The 20699-nt window shown below is 39.6% G+C and overlaps 1 protein-coding gene across 1 annotated transcript in view; it reads left to right on the top strand.

Annotated features, from left to right (window-relative positions):
- LOC121373452 overlaps positions 1-20699 on the top strand; it is a 142502-nt gene that overhangs the window by 102387 nt on the left and 19416 nt on the right. The window contains exons 21-24 of the mRNA XM_041500117.1: positions 5625-5813; positions 12259-12444; positions 14095-14283; positions 18315-18503. Of these exons, the coding sequence (XP_041356051.1) occupies positions 5625-5813; positions 12259-12444; positions 14095-14283; positions 18315-18503 (753 nt within the window). The remainder of the gene's footprint in view (positions 1-5624; positions 5814-12258; positions 12445-14094; positions 14284-18314; positions 18504-20699) is intronic.

Raw genomic sequence — 20699 nt, 5'->3', positions numbered from 1 at the left:
CCATATCAAATACTTCATGCTCTCGACTATCCATATCAACAAAAAAATATATATGCAACTTTATTTTAACAAAAAAATAATTAATTAATTTATTATTATTATTTTTATTTTAGTTGTTTTATTTTAGAGTCCCGCCGGAGGTTCCAATGTAACGATTTCGCTTTCTCAGCACGTGCCCACTTATAGACCGGTGCTAGAATCGAATTAAATACAGTTCTAAAAATGCCTTGCTGGGTTCGGCTACCCCTTTCGGTCGTAGACTTCCAAAAATCACATAAGTCGTCCTTTTTCACAGTGTTTATTTAAGGGTTTCAATAGATCATAAAAACAATTACAGTTAACCAGCAAAATAACTAAGATTTTTAATAGATTTCATTATTGACATTGAGAGATACAGGTTACATAATAGTTATTCAAATTTCCCACAACTCAACCACCATTCAATTCCCCGCCAATGAAACATTAAGAATCCCAATATGGATTACTATTTGTTTATTCTAAGAGAATGAAAATCCATCGAAAACATCTAAAACGTACCTAAAGCTAAACATTCATTTCCACTCGTGAAACCACAAGATTCCCAAACGTGGAATACTTGGTAATTTACGAGACAGAAATAATATTTCCTTCACTCAATTCCTCTCTCCAAAATTCCAATAATCTTCTTTCTAAAATATTTTAGTAACCTCTCAAGTGTCAATACAAAATAAGTCTAACAATAATGTTAAGGTTTACGGTAATGCAATGCGAGACGGTGACAATTAACAAAAATACACTACCATTTAGTTAATGAATTACATAATAAATAAATAGCTTACCACTGTCAGTTCTCACATAATAAATCTAAAAACAAAATTTGGAATAACCGAGTGAGAGAGAGCCATTCAAAATCTACACATAAAAAAAAACCCACAATCAACAAACACACATGTACCTGTGGTTGGAAAGTCAGAAGTGAGTCAACGAATGGACAAATCTAGCATTAATACATGGAATGGCTCTCATTGGTCCAAATTAATGACATGACATTAATCGGACATGACGATTGGTTAACCTATCATAACAATTCTTCGTAGAAATAACGAAGATTAACGACAACTTAATTATAGCCGAATATTGCCGAAAATTACACATCACTACAACAAAAATTACGTAAATAAAATAAACAATTCTAACTTAATTATTTTCTCAAATGATATCCCAAAATACAATATAACATTATTATTGTTTAACCCCTCCCCAAATATTACACAACGTGATATTAACTATAAAATCCAAGCCTAAACATTACAACATTATATGGTCTCATGCCACTGTTTGGAAAATCAATGGATCTGAATGATCGTTCCTGTAACTTTACCCATCAATAATCTGATTCATAGAAGGCTGATTAAAGTGCTAATAGGGTGCTAGAAGAGGTTAGTATAAGAAGTTCAGAAACCAAGAATAAAATTAAGAAACCAAACATAAGTAGAAAAAGGACAGACAACAAATCAGATTATTCAGGAAAGTATTGGAAATATACAAATTTGTTACAATATATTAATTAAAATATAACAGAAGCATAAGCGAAATAGCAAATGAGACGATTGTACATACACGTACACTCAGGTACATCTCTCTCTTGAAAAATAACCTGTTTTTAACAGCTGCTACTAGTGCTAGTGTAAAAAATGGACTGGTTTTTGTTCTTCACAGACTCTATTTCGAGTCCTATAATCATCATCAACATCATCCTTCATTCTACTTCTTCTTCTTCCCACTATCATTGTTGTTGTTATAGTAGTTTTGTTAGGCATTAATCTGAGGATTTCGTTTTTATAATCAACCTCATCGTCATCCTTATATTATCCTCATCATCATCATCATCATTATCATTATATCATCTTCATCATCATTATCCTTCTTCCTACTTCTTCTTTCTACTATCATTGTTGTTGTTATAGTAGTTTTGTTAACGTTAGGCATTAATCTGAGAACTTCGTTTTTATAATCAACCTCATCATCACCATCACCATCACCATCACCATCACCATCATCATCACCATCATCATCATAACTATTATTAGTATTAGTAGGCCTGAGACCACAATTAATTACATTATGTTTTCCCATACAGCCTCTTTCATTCATCAATTCATTTCAACTTATTTTCATGCTTACATGTACATATATATCCAATTAAGATTCAAGCATGCTGTCTTGGGCACACACCTCAGCTATCTGGGCTGTCTGTCCAGGACAGTGGGTTAGTGTTTAGTGGTTAGTGAGAGAGAAGAAGGTGTAGTGGTCTTACACCTACTAACTGAGTCGTTAAAACTCGCTCTGGGTGGGAGCCGGTACCGGGCTGCGAACCCTGTACCTATACCAGCGTTATGTCCGATGGCTTAACCACGACACCACCAAGGCCAGTGCAGATCACTTAGTCTCTGGCCAGTATTAGTAGTATTCAGGGTTTCTGCTACAGGGTACGGAGGGTAAAATTACATGCCCTAAAATCGTGGAAACTAAGGGATGTATTTTTAGATACATGTAGATTACAGTACAGGAACTACAGCTGCTTAAAATTGGTCAAAGTGCATGAAATGCAGTGTCCAATTTTAAAACATTTCAAACCCATAACCACCTATAATCCTTCCCACAATGAATACCATTTTCTTACTTATTTCTGAACCAGTTGTTTAATTTCTAACTTGCATATAAAAATGGTGTTTTTTTTTTTATTTATTTCCAAAACATTTTAATTTTACTTTTCTTAATTTGTGAAGTCAAATTAAACTGAAATTATTCACACAAAAAAAACATTGTTCACAGAGACTGGAAAGGACTACATGTATATAGCAGGCACGGCAGAAGCAAGTAGACATGGTGGAGTTGGGGGGGGGGGGGGGGAATCTGACTGAGATATAGGAGGTTCGAGGGTATATATGCTAGATGTCCTGAATGCAATTTCCTGCATTCTACAAGTAAACTTCATACCAATAAATAATTAATATTTTTGATTCAGAATTATTGGTAAGGGTTTGTTTTGTTTTTATTATGTACCCTAGAATTATTTTCTGGCAGAAACCCTGGTTTGTTTTACGTTCCAACCAATGCACTATACAACTGGTCAGAGGCTGTGGTATATATACAGAACTTCACATACATTGTTTTTGCTTCCTATTTACAAGACTGCGTAGCGTATGTTCTTTCGCAAAATAAACAAGTGTAATAAATAGGAAGCAAAAACAACGTATGTGAAGTTCTGTATTTATTACATATCTTTTTTATGTTTTACAAAAACAGTTTTTAATTCAACGTCATAATAACACTTTGCTAAATCTATGATCAAAACTCCTTTGATGTATTTGCTTAACGTTAAGAATCATACTCTACAGCAGCCTTGTGTAATGTTTTAAATATGATGTGACGTAATTTGTAAATCATATATGACATCAGTAAACAAAAGGCGCTAACGTACTGCAGTAAAAATAAAAAGGGAATTCCCCATTTCAAAGTTCAGGTCCAGATTGCACATATGTGTAATACAAAATAAATTTATTACACGGTTTGATTGAATAGGTATGTCTGCAGTGGGTAAGTATATATAAAAGATCCCTTGATGCATTAGGAAAAAACCTGTCATGACAGGCGTGCCCTACAACAGCTTTCTCTGAATGTGCACGCAAAACCCTCTGACCTGATCCGACCTGATTAGGAAAAATGTAGTGGGTTTCCTCTGATGACTGTGTGACAGAAATACCACATTCGACATTCAGTAGCCGAAGAAAGAAAGAAATGTTTTATTTAACGACGCACTCAACACATTTTATCTACGGTTATATGGCGTCGGACATATGGTCAAGGACCACACAGATTTTGAGAGGAAACCCGCTGTCGCCACTACATGGGCTACTCTTCCGATTAGCAGCAAGGGATCTTTTATTTGCGCTTCCCACAGGCAGGATAGCACAAACCATGGCCTTTGTTGAACCAGTTATGGATCACTGGTCGGTGCAAGTGGTTTACACCTACCCACTGAGCCTTGCGGAGCACTCACTCAGGGTTTGGAGTCGGTATCTGGATTAAAAATCCCATGCCTCGACTGGGATCTGAACCCAGTACCTACCAGCCTGTACAGTAGCCAAAGATTAATTAATCAATGTGCTTTAGTGGTGGTGTTAAACAAAGCAAACAAACTGACCCAGAATCTGGGATTATTATAGTGGTAGCACCGGAATCCTGGCACCTTTTCACTTGATTATGTATTACTACTATAACCATGGGTGTACTGAGGCTCCTATTTTTGTAGGGGTGCAGGCTGCATGGGTTTTGACTAAATAAAAAATAAAAAAGCCCGAATCTGGATAACATTTATTGATATTAGCCTGTAACTGCCAAACAGATACATGTATATACATGTACATGTACTAGCAAGATTTCTGCCAGAGGGTAAAACGGGTATGGCGCCATGTCAGGGTTTCTGCCAGAGGGTAAAATGGGTATGGTGCCATGTCAGGGTTTCTGCCAGAGGGTAAAATGGGTATGGTGCCATGTCAGGGTTTCTGCCAGAGGGTAAAATGGGTATGGTGCCATGTCAGGGTTTCTGCCAGAGGGTAAAATGGGTATGGTGCCATGTCAGGGTTTCTGTCAGAGGGTAAAATGGGTATGGTGCTATATCAGGGTTTCTGTCAGAGGGTAAAATGGGTATGGTGCCATGTCAGGGTTTCTGCCAGAGGGTAAAATGGGTATGGCACCATATCTAAATGTTTTTGCAGATTTTTGGGGGTTTTTGTTGTTAAAGTTAACCTTTTGACAAAATTAATTACTCTTATCATTACTGTATGATTTTCTTAACCCTAACCCTTATTTTAACCCTTTTTCTTTCTGGGCGAGGCCCATCATGCCCGCTATTGACTGCATGGTTGCATTCAATTCCATAGCGCCATGCATATGCAGAAATTTCTTTCTGGCAGAAACACTGACTATAGGGTTGCAAATAAAACTAATTTGGACGGTAGAATGATAAAAATTGTATGTGGTAAAAAGGTCTCAGGTAATTATACTATAGCACATTTTCCCCCCAATATCTCTATAATTTTAACCGGCCTCGGTGGCGTCATGGCAGGCCATCGGTCTACAGGCTGGTAGGTACTGGGTTCGGATCCCAGTCATGGCATGGGATTTTTAATCCAGATACCGACTCCAAACCTTGAGTGAGTGCTCTGCAAGGCTCAATGGGTAGGTGTAAACCACTTGCACCGACCAGTGATCCATAACTGGTTCAACAAAGGCCATGGTTTGTGCTATCCTGCCTGTGGGAAGCGCAAATAAAAGATCCCTTGCTGCCAATCGGAAGAGTAGCCCATGTAGTGGCGACAGCGGGTTTCCTCTCTAAAATCTGTGTGGTCCTTAACCATATGTCTGACGCCATATAACCGTAAATAAAATGTGTTGAGTGCGTTGTTAAATAAAACACTTCTTTCTTTCTTTCTCTATAATTTTTGCCTGAATTTAAGGTTTTGCTCTAGCACTAAGGGGGAAGTTGCCCCCAACGCCCACCCCACCAACCAACCCCCACCCCACTACCTCTGGCTTGTATGCAAGTGATGAGTATAATATTGAGACAAGTTTTCTTTCAGTCGATGGTCAGTGGTCAGCGTGGAGTAATAGGGTTTACGAAGACTGTTCACTGACCTGTGGTGGAGGTCAGCGGCCGTGGACACGGGAACGCACCTGTGATCAACCTGCCCCGCAGTTTGGTGGAAAAGAATGTATGGGCAACAGTATGGAGAGCGGTACAGAAACATGTGCTGATTTTTCTTGTCCAGGTAAAATACGTATTCTTTGGCATAGACCTATTTCACATTCCATGAGTCACGTCTAGCCCTCCCTTTATAGATATGTTGTAGTGGAGGGCTAGAGAGGACTGTGTGTAATATTTTGGCAGTTGTGGACGCCTCCCCTTATAGGTATATACCCTGTATGTTGTAGGGGAGGACTGTGTAATACTTTGGCAATCGTTGACGCCTCCCCTTATAGATATGTTGTAGTGGAGGGCTAGAGAGCACTGTGTGTAATACTTCGGCAATCGTTATGCCTTCCCTTATAGATATGTTATAGGGGAGGACTAGAGAGGACTGTGTGTAATACTTTGTCAATTGTCGACGCCTCCACTTATAGATATGTTGTAGGGGAGGGCTAGAGAAGACTGTTTGTAATACTTCGGCAATCATCGATGACCAAATGTTAGCCAGCTATATTAGTATCTAAAATACACATTTGTTCCTAAATCTGATGCTACAGAGCTTTATAGTTTGATTATTCTCGAGTCCAGTCATGACATTAAACTTAAATATTGTGAACCAGTACCATGCAACGCTACATGAAGAAACCTGATGCCGCTATGCGAAACGAACCAGCGCTGTACTTTCTTGTGCTGACGTAGAGCAAAGTGTGTTAAGGTTAATGTAAGTTCAGATGATTTAATTTTTTTCATGCCCCAATGAACGTAAAAGAAATAACAGACAGTCCTTATAGTTATAAATTTAAACCATACTAATAATAACGTTAAAAGTTCATGCTTTGTTTTGAATTATGTTTGGTCCACAAACAGTAACACTTAATAAGACATCTTACCCATAAAACATTACATCCTCAGATCATCTTATCATGCAGATGGGTGCTGTTTATAATGCGCAATATGCTTTCTACGTGATAATCAACTTCACAAGCATCTCGGTGGTAAAGCGTGTGGTCGGTCTAGGATCAATCCCCAGTGGTGGGCCCATTGGACATAGCCCAGTGGTAAAGCGCTCACTTGACATGCTGTCAGTATAGGATCAATCCCCAGTGGTGGGCCTATTGGACATAGCCCAGTGGTAAAGCGCTCGCTTGACATGCTGTCAGTATAGGATCAATCCCCAGTGGTGGGCCCATTGGACATAGCCCAGTGGTAAAGCGCTCTCTTGACATGCTGTCAGTATAGGATCAATCCCCAGTGGTGGGCCCATTGGACATAGCCCAGTGGTAAAGCGCTCACTTGACATGCTGTCAGTATAGGATCAATCCCCAGTGGTGGGCCCATTGGACATAGCCCAGTGGTAAAGCGCTCACTTGACATGCTGTCAGTATAGGATCAATCCCCAGTGGTGGGCCCATTGGACATAGCCCAGTGGTAAAGCGCTCGCTTGACATGCTGTCAGTATAGGATCAATCCCCAGTGGTGGGCCCATTGGACATAGCCCAGTGGTAAAGTGCTCACTTGACATGCTGTCAGTATAGGATCAATCCCCAGTGGTGGGCCTATTGGACATAGCCCAGTGGTAAAGCGCTCGCTTGACATGCTGTCAGTATAGGATCAATCCCCAGTGGTGGGCCCATTGGACATAGCCCAGTGGTAAAGCGCTCACTTGACATGCTGTCAGTATAGGATCAATCCCCAGTGGTGGGCCTATTGGACATAGCCCAGTGGTAAAGCGCTCGCTTGACATGCTGTCAGTATAGGATCAATCCCCAGTGGTGGGCCCATTGGACATAGCCCAGTGGTAAAGCGCTCTCTTGACATGCTGTCAGTATAGGATCAATCCCCAGTGGTGGGCCCATTGGACATAGCCCAGTGGTAAAGCGCTCTCTTGACATGCTGTCAGTATAGGATCAATCCCCAGTGGTGGGCCCATTGGACATAGCCCAGTGGTAAAGTGCTCGCTTGACATGCTGTCAGTATAGGATCAATCCCCAGTGGTGGGCCCATTGGACATAGCCCAGTGGTAAAGCGCTCTCTTGACATGCTGTCAGTATAGGATCAATCCCCAGTGGTGGGCCCATTGGACATAGCCCAGTGGTAAAGCGCTCGCTTGACATGCTGTCAGTATAGGATCAATCCCCAGTGGTGGGCCCATTGGACATAGCCCAGTGGTAAAGCGCTCGCTTGACATGCTGTCAGTATAGGATCAATCCCCAGTGGTGGACCCACTGGGCTATTTCTAGTTCCAGTCAGTGCATCCCGACTGGTGTATCAAAGGCCGTGGTATATGCTATCCTGTCTATGGGATGGTGCATATAAAAGATCCCTTGCTACTAAGTGGAAAAATTTAGCAGGTTTTCTCTCTAAGACTATATGTCAAAATTACCAAATGTTTGACATCCAGTAGCTGATGATTAATAAATCGATGTGCCCTAGTGGTGTCATTAAAAGGAAACGAACTTTAAACGTTTTTGTTTTAGCTAATACACCACGACTGGTATATCAAAGGCTGTGGTACATGTGCAAATGCTATCCAGTCTGTGGGATGGTGCATATAAAAGATCCCTTGCTACTAATGGAAAAATGAAGTGGGTTTCCTCTCAAAGACTATATGTCAAATTTACCAAACATTTGACATCTAATATCTGATGATTAATAAATCAATGTGCTCTAGTGGTGTCATTAAAAGCAAACGAACTTTAAACGTTTGCTTTCTATCCGATTTCAAATATGTTGCGAATTGCTCACTATCTACATGTAGACTGATTAACATAAATGATTAACTTTATCCACGTTTGACTTCAGTCTTCCGAATTGCTCACTATCTACATGTTGACTGATTAACATAAATGATTAACAATATCCACGTTTGACTTAATTCAGTCTTCCGAATTGCTCACTATCTACATGTAGACTGATTAACATAAATGATTAACTTTATCCACGTTTGACTTAATTCAGTCTTCCGAATTGCTCACTATCTACATGTACATGTAGACTGATTAACATAAATGATTAACTTTATCCACGTTTGACTTCAGTCTTCCGAATTGCTCACTATCTACATGTAGACTGATTAACATAAATGATTAACTTTATCCACGTGTGACTTCAGTCTTCCGAATTGCTCACTATCTACATGTAGACTGATTAACATAAATGATTAACTTTATCCACGTTTGACTTAATTCAGTCTTCCGAATTGCTCACTATCTACATGTAGACTGATTAACATAAATGATTAACTTTATCCACGTCTGACTTCAGTCTTCTGAATTGCTCACTATCTACATGGACATGTAGACTGATTAACATAAATGATTAACTTTATCCACGTCTGACTTCAGTCTTCCGAATTGCAGTTACCGGTACACTAAAAATCTAATTATAATTACGGGGTGGGACATAGCCCAACGGTAAAGCGTGCTTGATGCGCAGTCGGTCTGAGATCGATCCCCGTCAGTGGGCCCATTGGGCTATTTCTCATCACAGCCAGTGCACCATGACTGGTATAATATCAAAGGCTGTGGTACATGTATGTGCTATCCTCTCTGTGGGATGGTGCATATAAAAGATCCCTTGCTACTAATGGAAAAATGTAACGGCCGGGTTTCATCTCTATGTCTGTGTCAAAATGACCATATGTTTGACATCCAATAGCCTATGATTAATAAATCAATGTGCTCTAGTGGTGTCAGTAAACAAAAAAAAACTTTATTTATTAGTTCTAATTATGCTAATGCTTCTCACATTTTTAAAAATCTGAAAAGCAAATATTGGTTCCCATGCATTCCACAAAATTAATTTCCAGTCTTGATTTCTTATCTGCTATATATATATATATATACATGTATATGTCGTACTCTCCTAGATAAGTGAAACTTGGTTTAAAGTTGCATAGATCTATGATTGAAAATCTCAAACTTTGAAATTATTATTATTAGTCCCGTACCGGTCCAACCGGAGGAGATTATAGGTTTTGTCTCAATCCGTCTGTCCGTCCGTCTGTCCCACATACATGTATAGTTTTCCGTATGTTTATTAGTCCCGTACCGGTCCAACCGGAGGAGATTATAGGTTTTGTCTCAATCCGTCTGTCCGTCCGTCTGTCCCACATACATGTATAGTTTTCCGTATGTTTATTAGTCCCGTACCGGTCCAACCGGAGGAGATTATAGGTTTTGTCTCAATCCGTCTGTCCGTCCGTCTGTCCCACATACATGTATAGTTTTCCGTATGTTTATTAGTCCCGTACCGGTCCAACCGGAGGAGATTATAGGTTTTGTCTCAATCCGTCTGTCCGTCCGTCTGTCCCACATACATGTATAGTTTTCCGTATGTTTATTAGTCCCGTACCGGTCCAACCGGAGGAGATTATAGGTTTTGTCTCAATCCGTCTGTCCGTCCGTCTGTCCCACATACATGTATAGTTTTCCGTATGTTTATTAGTCCCGTACCGGTCCAACCGGAGGAGATTATAGGTTTTGTCTCAATCCGTCTGTCCGTCCGTCTGTCCCGCATACATGTATAGTTTTCCGTATGTTTATTAGTCCCGTACCGGTCCAACCGGAGGAGATTATAGGTTTTGTCTCAATCCGTCTGTCCGTCCGTCTGTCCCACATACATGTATAGTTTTCCGTATGTTTATTAGTCCCGTACCGGTCCAACCGGAGGAGATTATAGGTTTTGTCTCAATCCGTCTGTCCGTCCGTCTGTCCCACATACATGTATAGTTTTCCGTATGTTTATTAGTCCCGTACCGGTCCAACCGGAGGAGATTATAGGTTTTGTCTCAATCCGTCTGTCCGTCCGTCTGTCCCACATACATGTATAGTTTTCCGTATGTTTATTAGTCCCGTACCGGTCCAACCGGAGGAGATTATAGGTTTTGTCTCAATCCGTCTGTCCGTCCGTCTGTCCCACATACATGTATAGTTTTCCGTATGTTTATTAGTCCCGTACCGGTCCAACCGGAGGAGATTATAGGTTTTGTCTCAATCCGTCTGTCCGTCCGTCTGTCCCACATACATGTATAGTTTTCCGTATGTTTATTAGTCCCGTACCGGTCCAACCGGAGGAGATTATAGGTTTTGTCTCAATCCGTCTGTCCGTCCGTCTGTCCCGCATACATGTATAGTTTTCCGTATGTTTATTAGTCCCGTACCGGTCCAACCGGAGGAGATTATAGGTTTTGTCTCAATCCGTCTGTCCGTCCGTCTGTCCCGCATACATGTATAGTTTTCCGTATGTTTATTTTATAATGCCTTGGTATAGTTACATGAAATTTTGTGTATAACTTTATCATGTACTGTTACAGATCAAGTTTGACTTTCATGGCAATTTACCCATTTTTGATAGAGTTATGGCCTTTGAACTGTGGAGATGTGAAAATTAGTTTTTCGGACTTTATTTCCAGGTCTTGAGATATTGAGCTGAAATTTTGTGTATAGCTTTTTATTACCCATATGGGCTCAAATATACGGGGTAATATTTTTTCGATCTCTGCACAGTGTGCAGATTGCTTCTACAGTCACTGATTGGCTGGCTTTAAAAAGACAAGATTTGATTGGCAATTACATACTGCCGGGACTACTTTTTGTTCATTCATGATTCCATTCATCGGTCAAACTATTACTACGAACTTCAAATATTTTTTTACGATACGAACATTTACGGAATTAAAAATCAAAATATATGTACAAATGTTTAAAAATGTTTTTATTTTATTATTTTGACTGGGTTTTGTTTTGGAACTATTCTTTGGTGGATACTGTTGGGTGTGCACCGGTAACGGCGCGTATGAATATATTGTTATGGCTGGTAGAGCTTGTTAGTTGTTACAGCAGCGAGAACGTAAATATACTTTTAAAATCGTTAAAGATTGACAATGGGTAATAAAGAGAATAACCAACTCACTACGAGGAATTACGGATTATCTGTCCCGAGTTAATTAATGTTGTAAACCCGGGTTTAGTTAGTTATTCTCTAAATAATGTACTGTTACAGACCAAGTTTACAGGCCCGTTTACTTAGGATATGAGAAAATTTGTTTTCCAATGCTTGGAGATACATGTATCAAGATGAAATTTTGTATATATCTTTATCATTTGTATATAGCTTTACAGATCAAGTTTAATTCGGCACCGGCCTCGGTGGCGTCGTGGTTAGGCCATCAGTCTACAGGCTGGTAGGTACTGGGTTCGGATCCCAGTCGAGGCATGGGATTTTTGGGTAGGTGTAAACCACTTGCACCGACCAGTGATCCATAACTGGTTCAACAAAGGCCATGGTTTGTGCTATCCTGCCAGTGGGAAGTGCAAATAAAAGATCCCTTGCTGCCTGTCATAAAAGAGTAGCCTATGTGGAGACAGCGAGTTTCCTCTAAAAAAAACCAGTGTCAGAATGACGATATGTTTGACGTCCAATAGCCGACGATAAGATAAAAAATCAATGTGCTCTAGTAGCGTTGTTAAATAAAACTAACTTTTCTTCTTCGTTTTTTTAATTCGGCAGAATGTTTTGTGTTGTAGTTAATGGCCAGTGGGGACTGTGGAGTGATTTTACCCTAGGACGTTGTTCAAAGACATGTGGGACAGGCCAGCGCACCAACACGAGGACGCGGCGCTGTGATAATCCAGTACCTGTAGGTGGACTAGAGTGTTTTGGCCCAAATTCCGACAGCCAAACTGAAAACTGCCAGATCGCCATGTGTCCTGGTAATTAACATAATTTATGTATTTTTATGTAAAACTCATAGCGAGTGTTTTTACAAATAAACATCATCTTGTTTTAGTTGATGGTGTGTGGGCAGTGTTCGAGATTACAATTGTTGGGTAGTATCCCAGTTGTATACCAACATTTTAAAATCTTGTATCCTACCTGAGAAATTAGTATCCCAAAATGAAATTCATAAATAATATCATTACAAACTTGGACGACACTGTTACTTGACTTGACCCGGTGGGATACTGGGTTATTGAAGTCTGGTATCCAAAATTAAATTCTGGTATCCACGGGATATCGGGATATACCGTTAATCTCGAACACTGGGGTGTTGCTGTGCCTGGTGCCTGCACTGTGTCCTGTGATAATTATATGTGATAAACATCTTCTTGTTTTACAGTTGATGGTGTGTGGGGGACCATGGGGTGTTGCTGTGCCTGGTGTCTGAAGTGTGTCATGTGACAATTATATTTGATAAACATCTTCTTGTTTTACAGTTGATGGTTTGTGGGGGACCATGGGGTGTTGCTGTGCCTGGTGTCTGAAGTGTGTCGTGTGACAATTATATTTGATAAACATCTTCTTGTTTTACAGTTGATGGTTTGTGGGGGACCATGGGGTGTTGCTGTGCCTGGTGTCTGAAGTGTGTCGTGTGACAATTATATTTGATAAACATCTTCTTGTTTTACAGTTGATGGTTTGTGGGGGACCATGGGGTGTTGCTGTGTCTGGTGTCTGCAATGTGTCATGTGACAATTATATGTGATAAACATCTTCTTGTTTTACAGTTGATGGTGTGTGGGGCGCATGAGGTGTTGCTGTGACTGGTGCCTGCAGTGTGTCATGTGACAATTATATTTGATAAACATCCTCTTGTTTTACAGTTGATGGTGTGTGGGGGACCATGGGGTGTTGCACTGCCCGGTGCTTGCAGTGTGTTGTGTGACAATTATATTATCTTATTTTACAGTTGATGGTGTGTGGGGAGCATGGGGTGTTGCTGTGCCTGGTGTCTGCAGTGTGTTGTGTGACAATTATATTATCTCGTTTTACAATTGATGGTGTGTGGGGAGCATGGGGTGTTGCTGTGCCCGGTGTCTGCAGTGTGTCATGTGACAATCATATTATCTTGTTTTACAGCTGATGGTGTGTGGGGACCATAGGGTGTTGCTGTGCCTGGTGTCTGCAGTGTGGTGTGTGACAATTATATTATCTTGTTTTACAATTGATGGTGTGTGGGGACCATAGGGTGTTGCTGTGCCTGGTGTCTGCAGTGTGGTGTGTGACAATTATATTATCTTGTTTTACAGCTGATGGTGTGTGGGGAGCATGGGGTGTTGCTGTGCCCGGTGCCTGCAGTGTGTTGTGTGTCAATTATATTATCTTGTTTTACAGCTGATGGTGTGTGGGGAGCATGGGGTGTTGCTGTGCCCGGTGCCTGCAGTGTGTTGTGTGTCAATTATATTATCTTGTTTTACAGCTGATGGTGTGTGGGGAGCATGGGGTGTTGCTGTGCCCGGTGCCTGCAGTGTGTTGTGTGTCAATTATATTATCTTGTTTTACAGTTGATGGTGTGTGGGGAGCATGGGGTGTTGCTGTGTCTGCAGTGTGTTGTGTGACAATTATATTATCTTATTTTACAGTTGATGGTGTGTGGGGAGCCTGGGGTGCTTTTATGTATGGTCGCTGCAGTGTGTCGTGTGGCGGCGGAAGTAAACATTGGACTCGTACTCGTGCGTGTGATAACCCTGCACCACAGAATAACGGACAAGACTGCATGGGGAACGACACTTTGTCTGGCACAGAAACCTGTGGAACTAACCCATGTCCAGGTACTTGTACTTGGTTCTGTAGACAAAAGAAACTCAAATATTAATTTACTTCTCTTCATTTGTACCAGCCTCGGTGGCGTCGTGGTTAGGCCATCAGTCTACAGGCTGGTAGGTACTGGGTTCGGATCCCAGTCGAGGCATGGGATTTTTAATCCAGATACCAACTTCAAAACCTGAGTGAGTGCTCCGCAAGGCTCAATGGGTAGGTGCAAACCACTTGCACCAACCAGTGATCCATAACTGGTTCAACAAAGGCCATGGTTTGTGCTATCCTGCCTATGGGAAGCGCAAATAAAAGATCCCTTGCTGCTAATCGGAAGAGTAGCCCATGTAGTGGCGACAGCGGGTTTCCTCTCACAATCTGTGTGGTCCTTAACCATATGTCTGACGCCATATAACCGTAAATAAAATGTGTTGAGTGCGTCGTTAAATAAAACATTCCTTTCTTTTTCTTTCTTTCTCTTCAATTGATTTAAAACTATTCAGTGTAAATCCTGTTAGTGGGCCCACGACTGATATATCAAAGGCTGTGGTATGTGCTATCCTGTCTGTAGGATGGTGCATATAAAAGGTCCCTTGCTACTATTGGAAAACATATACCGATTTTTCTCTCTAAGTCTTACACTAAGGTTATCTCAAAATTACCAAATGATGATTAATAAATCAATGTGTTTTAGTGGTGTCGTTAAAGAGACATCTTAAAAATTGCAGCAAACTCAGGAATATGTTATCGACTAACAGAGACTTTAATGATTGTAATTACCTATCAAATATATGTTTCTGTATAACATATTAGTGGCTGTATATTAAACGTGTGTTTCATCGTTCTAATATTTGTACTAGGTTAAATTTAATTTTATTTCCTAAAATAATTAATATTACGATGACCACAAACACATTAAATATACAGACACTGATAATCTAAACACGAAAATATATTTAACATGTAAGTTTAATCATAGAAATATTTTATTAGTCGGAAACATCTTACAATGCAGCAAACTCGGGAATGTCCCTTTAATCATAGAAATATTTTATTAGTCGAAAACATCTTACAATGCAGCAAACTCAGGAATGTCCCTTTTATCGTAGAAATATTTTATTAGTCGAAAACATCTTACAATGCAGCAAACTCAGGAATGTCCCTTTAATCGTAGAAATATTTTATTAGTCGGAAACATCTTACAATGCAGCAAACTCAGGAATGTCCCTTTAATCGTAGAAATATTTTATTAGTCGGAAACATCTTACAATGCAGCAAACTCAGGAATGTCCCTTTAATCGTAGAAATATTTTATTAGTCGGAAACATCTTACAATGCAGCAAACTCAGGAATGTCCCTTTAAAGAAAACAAACGTTAACATTTTATTCTGCAATCTCTGTTTCTATTGGCCGATTATGATGATCGATTATAGCATAAAGTCATAAACGTATATTAACAGATTAGAACTTTTGACGTCATGCACGCGACGACACATACATACTAATGTTACAAACTTTCTCATTTGACTTCTGGGTCAGCGTATAATGTAGCTGAACTCTGGCTTAGGACGTGGGCGGGAGGGGGGCAAGGTGAGCATGTGCCCCCCACTTTTCAGATATTTTGTTTTAATATTGGCTTTATAATAGTGTAAAAGTGTGTAAATATAAAAGTGTGGGCCCCCCCCCCCCCCCCCCCCCCCACAGCCCACTTTTTGGCACCTTCCTACGCTTGTGCTGAAAGAACAGAAATAATACCATGGCTTTAGTTTGTATCAAAGTCGAGGCCATAATTAAACTTTGTGCCCAAAATACATGCATGTGTCCAAAATAATAATGTCCATGTCAAGTACAAACATGCTGACCTCAAAATATTTCACCTCTAAACCGCTAAAATGTTAATTAAGATTGATTAGGTTATAATAACTTGAAATTAGGGCTCAAACTTAAGAATTGATCACCCACAGCAATTAAAACTGACTTTTGCAGCAAATAAACTTGACTGCAAGGTTATTTTTTTGTATATACATGTAGTCATATTTCTTCAGTTTATGTGAATAAACTTCAATAAACAAGAATTTATTATAAATGGAATTATGGACCATTTAGTGACATCGGCTAACATTTAACGGAACCTGATGTTTCTGAGACGAAGTCGCCCTAGTTTTCATGTGAATATGACATGAAAACTGTTCCATGAATGGCATTAAATTGTATACAGTGGTCTTGCTGGGTGAAAATTAAAGTAGCTAGGGCAGTTGTGCCACCATTTCAAAACAAAAACAATAATAATCCACTGAAAAGCAAAAAAAAAGAAGAAAAAAAAGAGTAAGGTTTAGTTACTGTATATGGTTGTGTGTTGGTCAACTTTGTGGAAATACCTATCCCTTATTTTGCCCCTCAGTATATGGTACTAAAACGTTGGTACAATGTACATGCAAGCTGCTTCATCTTTTATGTACTGTTAGTTAAAACGTAATTCAGTTAAAACAAAGATATAATTGTCGGTCTGACATCCTTGCATGGGTATTTGTTTTGCTAAACCAATCAAAGTTTTATTATTATTATTTTAATAAAGATTTTAAGATATCTGAAAAACAGTAAAGAGTTTTTGTTAAGTGGGATAATATTTTTCTATTCTTTTTATTTCCATTTTCATGGAATGAATCAATCGAATTGATATTGCCAGGTGATAAAAACTAGTTTCATTTTTGTAAAGGCGGTGTATATATTAATTGGCAACCAAGATGACTTATTTTAATAATGAACACTATACCACTTCCGTTGTTTTTATACGAGGTGATATCCCCCCAAAATTAAATTTTTCTAATATTTTACGAAGAATTGCTGATTAATAAACAAATGACACTGTAACTAAGATTCATCATTTATGACCAATTACATTCTTGTAAATTTGCAATTGAGGATAAAATATCAGATAAGTGTTAGTGGATACAAAAGACAGAATGACCATTCTGATCACTTGACAAATCAGTCGGAGATTGCCAAAACGATAAAAATCTAATATTTTCATTGCTTAAATAAAATATGATTTTTATTGTGTGTATATCAAACATACAAATGAATACTGGTATGGGGCACAACAGAAGCTTTAAAAAAATAGTGTTAAATTAAGTGATTGTAAGTTATCGTAAACTATTGAAGTTTTTCATCAGTTGCACTTTCGTATACAACGCGGCTTGTTTCCTTTGATGTCCAGTGTGCAGACTGATCGATGTTTTTCAGTATGAATAAAAGTGTGAAATAGCGGAGCTAGGTGCTGTAAATTATAGCAGGATGCCAAAAAATAAAGAGAGGCGCAGGAAAAACAAAAGGGGCTGGCAAACATGAAAAGAGGTAGCATAACACATAAGTGGGGCTGCAAAATGCAGTGAGAACGTATATTATACAATACAGGGTACGTGCATGACTAGTTCCATCGTGTGGTACTAACTAAACAACCATTAACTCCAACCAGGACCCAAACGCCTGTGTTAAATACTGGCAGATAATGTTCATACACATCTATACACTTTGCCCTAGGTGAGGAGCTTTACAGAAGGCAGTAATTTTTATACGGTGGCACAAAAGTGCCCTCAGTGATGCCCCCAACTGACGGCAATTTATATCTCACCGACGGCAATAGCTGTTGTTGCCACCGTTAAGTTCGAGCCCTGTGAAATGCATTTCTGAATATTGACAACTGTACAGCAGCGACGCCATATAACCATAAATAAAATGTGTTGAGTTCATCGTTAAATAAGACATTTCTTGTTGACAGCTAGTATTGAACTAAAACAATGCCTTCCTGCACTCAGAAAAGACAAAAACTCCCTTTTGTCGCCAAATTAATGAGATCTATAAAGCCCTGAACTCCTTTCCCCCCATAACCTTTATGGACTGCAGGATAAAAATAGTATTGAGTTAATGACGTACATATAAGATATCGCCTTTAAATTCTGAAGGTATGAAATGGGAAATTCTGCAAGGCTCATCATTATAACTACATGTAGTTATTCTCTATATAATATGAAGATGAATTGTCTTTCAGTCGATGGTCAGTGGTCAGCATGGATAGATAAGGTTTATGAAGATTGTTCAGTGAGCTGTGGTGGAGGTCAGCAGATATGGACACGGGAACGCACCTGTGATAATCCTGCCCCGCAGTTTGATGGAAAACAATGTGTGGGCAACAGTATGGAAAGTGATACAGAAACGTGTTCTGAAAACAAATGTCCAAGTAATTTCTCATTTCATAATTTTTTTTTAAATGTTTTTATATTATTGAATAGTCCAATCCTCTCTTCTTTCTCTTATTTCCTTCTAAAATGCTCCAAATTATGTAACTATATATAGTCAATTACTTATTTTTGACTTGTTAACTTTTTATTTTATTTTTCAATTCTGTTAACTTTTTCACTCATTCTGCCCATTTTCAACCATACAACCCTCCCACCCACCCGCCCCCGTCTGTCCGGGACCCATTCACTGGCGGGGGGGGGCGGGGGAGGGTGTTAACGTAGCTCAGTGGTACAGCACTCATCTGATGCACGTTCGATTCCCATTGGGCTATATTTCTCGTTCCAGTCAGTTCTCCACAACTGGTGTAACAAAGGCCATGGTATGTACTATCCTGTCTGTGGGATAGTGCATATAAAAGATCCCTTGCTGCTAATCAAAAAGAGCAGCCCATGAATTGGCGACAGCGGGTTTTCTCTCTCATTATCTGTGTGTGGTCTTTAATCATATGTCCGACACCACCATATAACCATAAATAAAATGTGTTGAGTGCATCGTTAAATAAAACATTTCCTTCCTTTCTCCTTCCTTCCCATTCACTGGCAAAGTCAGATTTTGTGGCCGGGAGAGACGTGCTTGAATCTTAATTGGATATAGGCATGATAATTAATATGATATCCAAGCCAATCTTCCATTTCATGCAGTGTCTCTGTGTAACAGTAACTAGACATGGGTATATTTAGGGAACATTTTCTTCAGTATCACATCGCGATTTACTATGCACATTTCAGAGATCTCTTCACAATTTTTAAACATTAATCTAAACAGTTTTAACTAATCAATTTTTAATTGACTAGAAATATCACTAATCAATATTTTGAACACAAAATTATGGAACTTTTCTTATCACGATACTGGTTGCCAGTACCAAAGCAAGTATCATAATATATTAATTATACTTACAACAGCTTCAACACCAGTTTAAGGACGGCTTCAAACAAAATAAAGACAATTCATGATACAGGCTGAGGTTTAAGTAAAATTTCAAACATGCATGGAACGGAGTATGTCAACTCGGTGTAATGATGTCATTTTAATAATGTTAAGTCCGTTCCTCTTCAGTAAAAATGTTTACCTTCGGCTGCCATGATTAATTTAGACCACAATCGTAATATAATGATGTATCACTAAGCAACAGATGAAAACAACGAGAACGATATTTCCAACTAATATCGGACATTAATGAAAATTACCATAGTATAGACAGTGTGTGTACTGTATCGCAAAAAGTTATTATTTGCCATTCGAATCATAATATATCGGCATAAGATATACAGTTATATCGTGACTGTTACTCCCTTTTTCAGTTGATGGCCAATGGGGTGACTGTTATATAGTGACCGTTACTCCCTTTTTCAGTTGATGGCCAGTGGGGTGACTGTTATATAGTGACTGTTACTCTATATTTCAGTTAATGGCCAGTGGGGTGACTGTTATATAGTGACTGTTACTCCCTTTTTCAGTTCTTGGCCAGTAGGGTAACTGTTATATAGTGACTGTTACTCTATATTTCAGTTGATGGCCAGTAGGGTGACTGTTATATAGTGACTGTTACTCTCTATTTCAGTTGATGGCCAGTGGGAAGACTGTTATATAGTGACTGTTCTCTATATTTCAGTTAACGGCCAGTGGGGCGACTGTTATATAGTGACTGTTACTCTCTATTTCAGTTGACGGCCAGTGGGGCGACTGTTATGTAGTGACTGTTACTCTCTATTTCAGTTGACGGCCAGTGGGGCGACTGTTATGTAGTGACTGCTACTCTCTATTTCAGTTGACGGCCAGTGGGGCGACTGTTATGTAGTGACTGCTACTCTCTATTTCAGTTGACGGCCAGTGGGGCGACTGTTATGTAGCGACTGCTACTCTCTATTTCAGTTAACGGCCAGTGGGGCGACTGTTATGTAGCGACTGCTACTCTCTATTTCAGTTAACGGCCAGTGGGGCGACTGTTATGTAGCGACTGCTACTCTCTATTTCAGTTGACGGCCAGTGGGGCGACTGTTATGTAGCGACTGCTACTCTCTATTTCAGTTGACGGCCAGTGGGGCGACTGTTATGTAGCGACTGCTACTCTCTATTTCAGTGGACGGCCAGTGGGGCGACTGTTATGTAGCGACTGCTACTCTCTATTTCA

This window comes from Gigantopelta aegis, chromosome 5 (genome assembly GCF_016097555.1).
Source record: "Gigantopelta aegis isolate Gae_Host chromosome 5, Gae_host_genome, whole genome shotgun sequence".
Taxonomy (NCBI): Eukaryota; Metazoa; Mollusca; class Gastropoda; order Neomphalida; family Peltospiridae; genus Gigantopelta; species Gigantopelta aegis.
The sequence above is the reverse complement of the archived record's forward strand: the minus strand, read 5'-3'. Positions and strand labels throughout refer to the sequence as shown.